The sequence below is a fragment of the Mesoplodon bidens genome (genome assembly GCF_964165515.1).
Source record: "Mesoplodon bidens genome assembly, chromosome: 12".
NCBI classification, from domain to species: Eukaryota; Metazoa; Chordata; class Mammalia; order Artiodactyla; family Ziphiidae; genus Mesoplodon; species Mesoplodon bidens.
Genome location: NC_138168.1, coordinates 79,458,286 through 79,466,401, shown reverse-complemented (window position 1 = coordinate 79,466,401; position 8,116 = coordinate 79,458,286). Strand labels below are relative to the sequence as shown.

Genomic DNA, 8,116 nt, shown 5'->3' with positions numbered 1-8,116 from the left:
CGGGACGTCGCAGGGACCAGGGAGCGGATAAGGTCGCGGAAGCACGGGTCACGTGCTCCGACGGTCACGTGGACCGGGCGGCGTACGCTCCGCTGGGCTAGGAGTCCTGTGCGCCTGCGCAGTGTCGGGCACTGGGAGGGGCGCTGGGTCGGTGTTGGGACTGGCTGCGGGAGCTGGGGGCTGCACCGGGCACTCTGTCTCTTGCCTGCAGCGGAGGCGCAGGAGCGTACACCTTTAGCGCGTCTGTCTTTTCTTCCCGCGAAGAGGTTAGTGCACTACCTTGTTCTGGGAGCTTGTATGGTCTTGCACAGCGGTCCGCCCTTTGCTCCCTGCCGCCCTGAACGTCTCACGTCACGTGTTTCACCGGTACAGCGGAGGCCCCCTGCCTATTACAGTGATCTTTGGTCGATTCAGCTGGGAGTGAAAAGCACTGCGTCCATACCCACGTACTGAAGCCTTTGAGCCAGTGCATAGCGGTAACTGCAAAGATAAAATAATTTTGAGCAGCTTAAGGAATTGGAAGGCGTGCTCCAGAGATTCGCGCCACTTATCCATTGACTTATAGCCTAGTTGATACAGATTTCTTAGTTCGTACGTTCTTAAAAAGTAGAAAATGTGTCCAAGAACTGAGAAGCTGCCTTGTATTTCATTCAAAAAATACGAGTTGAATACCTGCTGTTTGCTGGGCACTCTGGTTACAGGAGACACAGCATGAACAAAAGGCAAATCTTTATCCTCAAGGAGCTTAGGTGCTACAGGAGAGAGACAAAGATTTCCTTTCCTCTTGTTTTTTTCCCTGTAGCGTTGTGACTATTCAATGTATATTTTAGTGGTTTACCACGTGTATTATCTGTCACCCCCACTGTGATGTAACCTTCAAAAGATAGGGATTTTCGTCTATTTTATTTTCAGCTGTATTAGCAAGTAGGACAATTTCTGTCACATGGTAGGAACTCAGTTCATAATTTGTTGTGTGAGTTAATAAATTAAGAACACAACGTGTTTGCAAGTGATGTTAAACGCAATGCAGAAACAAAGTGGAGGAAGCTAGAGTGTGGGTGCTGGGGTGCGTTTTAAACGAAGTGGTCGGGGAAGACTTCACTGTGTAGGAGACATTTGAGCAAAGGTCTGAAGGAGGTGAGGGAATGAGGCTTACAGACACCCGGGAGAAGAGTATAAGGGATAGTAAGTGCAGAGATCCAGAGACCAGAGTGACTGGAGCAAAATGAGCGAGGGGAAAAAGCTGGAGGAGATGTCAGAGTGGTGATAAAGGGCAGAGAACGGAGGGCCATGCAGTCTATCTTAAGGTGTTTGGCTTTTATTTGCAAGTGAAATGTGAGGCCATCATCAAATTTTATGAAGAGAGAAGATGTAATCCGATTTGAGTTTGGTTGCTGTGTTCAGAAGAATCTGAAGAACAGAAGCTGGGAAACCAATTCGGAGGCCGTGACAATAATCGCTGGGAAGGACAGCAGCTTGGACCAGGGTGGTGGCAGTGTTGGTGGTGAGGACCAATCCGAACAAAGCCCGTGGGATTTGCTGACAGATTGGGTATGGAGGAAGGAAGAGAAGAATAAGGTGGACTGCAGGTTTGGGGCCTTAGCAAAGGGAAGGATGTAATTGCTGTTTCATGAGTGGGGGAGACTGGGAAGAACAGGATTTGCAGGAAGATTTCAGAAGCTCAGTTTTGAGCATGTTACATTTTTCATGCTCGTCAGAGTAGTTTAGGGATAAATATTTGCTATTCATCAATTGTAGGTACTATATAAAACTATGAGATTGGGTGAGATCACCAAGAGCTGAGAATAGAGGAGAAAGGTGGCCCAAATACTGAGCCTTGGTACATTACATTCTTGGGATGGGAAACCAGCAAAAGAGACATCCTACCTATGAGGTAGGATGAAAATGGCCAGCGTGGTATCCCAGAAGCGAGTGAGGGAGTAGGGTGGGGTGATCAGCTGTATCCCATGTTGCTGGTCAGTCAGGTAAAATGAATACTGAGAAGTGACCACAGGACTTATACATGTGGTGGTCATTGCTGGCCTTGACAAATGGGTTTTGGTGAAGTGACAGAGATGAAAGCCCAGTTGGAGTGGGTTCAAAAAAAAAATCAGAGAAGAGGAGATGGAGAGAGGCAATAAAACTCCTCTAAAAGGAAAGGAGCTCAGAGAACAAGTGTAGTATATGGAAGGGAAGATGGGGGTCGGGGAAGAGTTGTTTTTATAAGGTGGGAGAAATCAGAGCCTCGTTGTATGCTAACAGGAATGGGTCAGTAAAAAGGGAAAAATAAATAGCATGGGAGAGAGAGGGGAGAAGGGTTTAACTATGTCTTCTGTAAACAGGGAGGGAAAAGACTCGGCATGCAGACAGAGGACCTGGCTGTAGATGGGACCACGGGCACCTCATCTGTAGCAGCAGAAGGGAAGACAAAATATATGGGCACAAGAGCAATAGGTGGGCAGGTGGATGATGGCAAGAGCTGGTGGAAGTTCTCTCCTGATTATTTCTGTTCTGTCAACCAAAGAGGAAGCAAGATCGTTATTGAGAATGAGAAAGGAGGCATTGAAGGTGTGAGGAGAGAGCAAAAAGTAAAATATAGTATGGAAGTACAGTATTTACGATCGTTGAGCAGCATGAAAGGCCCACCTGAAGTGAGTGGTCATGATTTTAAAATGAGACCAGATAGTTGTTGGTTGGTTGTCCGTCTCCAGCCATGTTGAGGTGCAGGAATCCAGGCACAAATTGGGTGAATTATATTTAATTCACGTTGAGGTTTTGTCACGTGGGTATGTGGAAGAGAGGGGTGCAAGGGATTTGAGGTCCTAAAATATTGTATAACTAGGTTCTGCAAAACCCACTGGTTCAACTGGCAGGTAATAGTACTAACTAAAGGTGAACTAAAATAGCTAGTTAGACTGGAGCTAAACAGAGAATTCCAACTTTTGAAGATACTTTGAAAGCAGCAGGTTCTACCTCCTAAACATCACAGTGACTCATCCTTGCCCTCATCCTTTTAAAGGGAGATAATATATATGCAGTGGTTACGACGTTGTCTTCAGAACTGGAAAAGCCTGGGATTTCCTTGTCTCTGCATCACTGATTGTAAGCAGTCAGCCTCCCTAAGCCTCAGTTTCCCCTGTGAAGTACCTCACAGGATTGTCGTGAGGTGAAGCAGAGTGCTTGCTGGGTACAAAGTACTCAGAAAGCAATGTCTTAGTCTCTCTCAGTTCCGCCTCTAAGTTTTAACCAAGGATATGTTTCTTAAATGTACTTGTGACCATGTGAGTCTCACGTGAAGAGCTCCGACTTCCCTCTCCTATAGAAACTCTTTAGGACCAGTGCTTAGGATGCAGCCACAGGCTCCCGTTCAGCCCTCAGCTGCCGCTGCAGCTCACGCCTGGCTCCCCTGAAGTTGCGTCCTGTTTGTCAGGTGAACGATACCGTTTACCTGCGGTGTTTAACTTGCTGATCCCTCTGCCCTTTTGAAACCCGATTCAAACATCACCTCTGGGGCTTCCCTGGTGGCGCAGTGGTTGAGAGTCCGCCTGCCGATGCAGGGGACACGGGTTCGTGCCCCGGTCCGGGAAGATCCCACATGCCACGGAGCGGCTGGGCCCGTGAGCCATGGCCACTGAGCCTGCGTGTCCGGAGCCTGTGCTCCGCAACGGGAGAGGCCACAGCAGTGAGAGGCCCATGTACCAAAGGAAAAAAAAAAAATCACCTCTGGTAGGCACCAATAATTGTCTGTTGCTTTAAGGTGTTAAAAAAATGATATGTGTTTAAAGGACAAATAAACTACTTTTTTTTTTGGTTTGGCCACGCCGTGCGGCATGTGGGATCTTAGTTCCCAGACCAGGGATCGAACCCTTGCCCCCTGCATTGGGAGCGCAGGGTATTAACCACTGGACCACCAGGGAAGTCCCTCAATAGCTTTATAGTCTTATAACCTTCCAGAAAGAAGGCTAAAGGTTGACTAAAGGAGAGATGGTGAAAACACTTGTATGTATTTTTTTAACCTCATTCTTTTACTAGGCTTAAGTTAAGATGTATCTATTTTGCAAATTGTTTTACAGAAATATACCTGTTACCTGGGAAAACACTATATATTTTTTAAACATTTTTTATTAAAAAACTTGAACTTTGAATTCTTTTTCTTTTAGCTTGCGATGTGGTAATGTCAGCCAGACTTCTCAGATCCTTGGCCAGATCTCACTACATTTTATCAAAAGCGTGTCAGTGCCAAAGACTTGTTCATCGAACATTAAAACCACTTAAGGAATTTGAGACCACAACATGCAACACCCTGACAAGAAGTCAGAACATGAATTTGTTCTTTCCTGATACAGCAGCTGTTGGTTTGAATAAATCCCAGGTCCTGGAAATGAACCGGAAAATATCAAATACAAACGTATTCTCTCCATTAAACACCGCAGGTTACCAAGATGAAAAAGAGCACCTTCCAACCAGGATCTCCCTTGGTACTCATAGGAAAGTGACTCACAGACCAAATCTGTTAGGTTTTAAGTGGTTTATAAAAATACTAAAGAGACATTCCTCATCTGTGTCAACGGAAACACTTGTTTCTAAACAAGACTTTCCGCAAATCAAGAGACCACTGAAAGCATCAAGGACCAGGCAGCCATCCAGGACCAACCTTCCAGTTCTGCCTGTGAACAAGGTAAAAACGCTTGTGGTGGTGGCGCCTCTGTTCCCTAATAATCACTCTGAACCCCTGTGGATCCCACCTCAGCCTTACTACCAACATAGGAGAGCCAGCCATCAGCTCAGCACTTCTTTCAGGGCCTTTGAAGCCTAATAGTAAAACCTGTCATCTCCAAAGGGAATCAACATCTGAATTTTAGGAATTAGTGGTACATACAAAGGCAAAATAGAGGCAATTAAATATAAAAATATAGTTTAGGAAAGGATTAGTTAGTGGCCTAAGAAAATTTTGAAAAAGGCTAGTAGTAAGTCCATTCTAGGAACAGTGCTATAAAAAGCCCCCATTAAAAAAAAAAAATCAGGGTTTCCCTGGTGGCGCAGTGGTTGAGAGTCCACCTGCCGATGCAGGGGACACGGGTTCATGCCCCGCTCCGGGAGGATCCCACGTGCCGCGGAGCGGCTGGGCCCATGAGCCGTGGCCACTGAGCCTGCGCGTCCGGAGCCTGTGCTCTGCAATGGGAGAGTCCCCAACAGTGAGAGGCCCGCATACCACAAAAAAGAAAGAAAGAAAGAAAAAAATCAAACTGTAGAAATTCTGTATTAAATTTTAAAAATTTTTGTTACATTAAGTATGCAGATAGGTAAATGTTCATTAGCCAATGGTGACTACATGGGAGGGGGTGGTGAAAGGACATGGCAAGGCGGAATCCAAAAAGCAGAGTGAAGGTTTTTGCTTTTTTTTATCATTTGAAGGTTGAAGTGGTTGCTTTCATTCACTGTTAAGAGGTTTATGGGAATTTCTCAACTACAGTTTGCATTTGCCCACTAAATGATAAATATTTAAGGTCAGGATCAAGCCCTTTGGTAACCTGTGTATCTCGCATGATACTTGAAACTGTGCCTTATACTTAATAAATGTTTATTAAACAGGAAAGGATAGAAGAAAAGCAAAGGGATCTTTGATGTCTGTAGCCATGAACATTAAAAGTAGGAATGTCGAATATTTAAAACTTGATGAAGCATTCTGAACTATCAGAAAACAGGTTATACTGTCTATCTTAAAATCTCTATTCTGAGAAGTAGACCTTGAGAGCGTTTAACTTGTTCTGTTTTTGTTTTTGTTTTTTTTACTGTGTGGTTGACTTCTTTTAAAAAGGTGTACAGGCCTTCACGTCTTATCCTCAGGTTGTGAAGTTAGGAGTTGGTTAATGACTTTTATTTTGGATTCTAGCTTTGTTTACATTCTTGTTTGGTTTCCTTGAACCCACACTATGAAGGATGGGAGTTTTGGATGCATTCTGCTCTCACCCCTTTCTTTCTAGCTCTTGAGTGTTTAATTATGTTGTTTAGTTTTGTGATCATCTGGGAAATTTAGTATTTAAGTGACTGAGGTGAAATTAAGTGTAAAAACCTGAATTCATAACAGATCCAAAAAAGAGGAGGATCAAGTCCCTTTTTTCTTTTGTTACATCTAGCAGCCCAGAGCAGAATCAAGTTTCTTACGAAAGGCTGGTAAGGTCAGAAATGTCACTTTTTTTTGTAGTAGTTAGTTGTAAACTTTCAAAGAGGCATTATTTCTTTGGGCTATCCGTAGACTTGAAAGCAGTTTTCCTGGATTCCGTTTTTTATTTTTCTTTAGGACTTTTTTTTTTCTGCTTCCAGGAAAGGATTTGAAGTAGATTTTCAAAATTTAATAAGTTTCAAATGAGATAATAAAAGCATTACATTTAAAGTAGAGCAAGCAGTTGATATGAACAGAGAAGTAAATATTATCAGATATCTGATACGAGTAAACTAGTTGAATATTTAGTTCCGTGAAGCCCAAGGATTAAAGAAAGGCAGGAATACTCCTGGGGTTGTACATTTCTTGTTGTCTAACAAGAAAAAAAGAAAAACATAAGAATGTCTTATAAGAAATAACTTTTTCTATCACCAAATTTAAGGAGTCATTTATTTCCTGGGTCCTGACATAGGACATGTTATGTAACGTAATAGCTGCGACTTCAGTTGGAATTTCGCAAAAACAGAAACAGTATGTCGTTTCTCTGGAAGCACAGGAAAATAATAGACAATCTTTTCTATTTCCGAAAGCATTTTGAAAGTGACCTGAGGGAATATGATTTTTGGAACATTATTTTCTAATGGTCTTACAGGAGAACACAGTCTTGAGGTATAATGAGGTAATATATGCCCAGGGCTGAAGACTGGCTTTTATCTGTCCCGAATAGAGGGCCCCTCCATTTCCATGTGGGCATCATGGGGCTGGCGAGCCCCCTTTGGTGGTAAAGGCCTTTCCTCCCCTCTGGACTGAGTCAGGAAGGGACTCTACTTTGTACCAGAAAGAGGGACCCTTTGTCTCATTCCCCACGTGTGCACCTGAGCTCACCCTCTTACCTCTGCCACATGGCATGCGCTTGGAATTGACTGGGTGAGGCTACTCACCCTCTATATTAGAATCAAGTCTTCACCTGATTCCTTCTGTAGAGATCATAACCTACTGAGGTATTCAACCCACATACCGTTGGCTCATCACTTATCATGGCAGGGCCAGTGCTTCTTGTTAGTCTGTCCTGTCTTTGAGGAGGATGATGCCCGATGATGAGGACCACCCTCTGAGCAGCGTGGAGGCTGGCAGAGGAGGCAGGGTGCTGGGACGCCCAGTAGTAGTTTTCAGGCTAACACCACCGTGTGTAGTAAAAGTAACCAGTGGGTTGTTAATAGGTTTGGGGGTTTTATTGGTTTGTTTGATGAAATAGAATAGAAAGTATCAATGCATTACTCATGATAAAGGTAAATAGTTCTGTGAAGCTTTTGTGTCAGTTATTGGTGTGGGTGTCTATGTGTATGTAGGTACTGTGTATGTGAAAGGGTTTCTCACCATGGGTTGTAGTCAGAAAGCTTAAAAGCTGAAGCTTTATACTAGTAATGTAAAATGCATCTGTGTTTTATAACTTTTGCCTATAATCTGTACATAACAGGAAAAACATGCATTTTTCCCCTTAGTAATATAGAAGCAACATTACCGTAATGCACTAATTTCTTTTTTTTAGTAAAAGAACATGAATAAAATAAACTTTCTTTTTTAGGAAAAGTATTCTGTCAGAGTATGTGATGCTCTAAAACAAGAATCATATATAAATTTCTAGCCCCATCTGCTGGAATATGTTTTCTGTGGCCAGAAAAATGAAACATACTGAAACATGGTGGTTTTCTTGGCTTTGGTTTTGTTTTGTTTGGGTTTGGGTGGTTTTCTTTTAACATTTTAAAATAGAAAGGCCTAAATTTAAGTCTTAAATCCAATAACTATTTTAGGTTGGTTTGGCACATTTATTTAAGAACAAGTTGTTGATCCCCATGCTAGAACCTGAAATTTGCTATATATTTATATTTAATGCTCAGAAAATAATGGTTCATTATAAAAATCCAGAAAAAGACATGTCTGAAAATGAAAGCT

The 8,116-nt window shown here is 43.0% G+C and overlaps 1 protein-coding gene across 1 annotated transcript in view; it reads left to right on the top strand.

Annotated features, from left to right (window-relative positions):
• Positions 1-127: 127 nt before the first annotated feature.
• The window catches only part of RMND1 (required for meiotic nuclear division 1 homolog), a 29,605-nt gene continuing 21,616 nt past the window's right edge, over positions 128-8,116 (top strand). Inside the window, exons 1-3 of the mRNA XM_081250502.1 lie at positions 128-266; positions 1,330-1,504; positions 4,161-4,678. Coding sequence (XP_081106628.1) covers positions 1,357-1,504; positions 4,161-4,678 — 666 coding nt within the window. The 5' untranslated portion in view covers positions 128-266; positions 1,330-1,356. The remainder of the gene's footprint in view (positions 267-1,329; positions 1,505-4,160; positions 4,679-8,116) is intronic.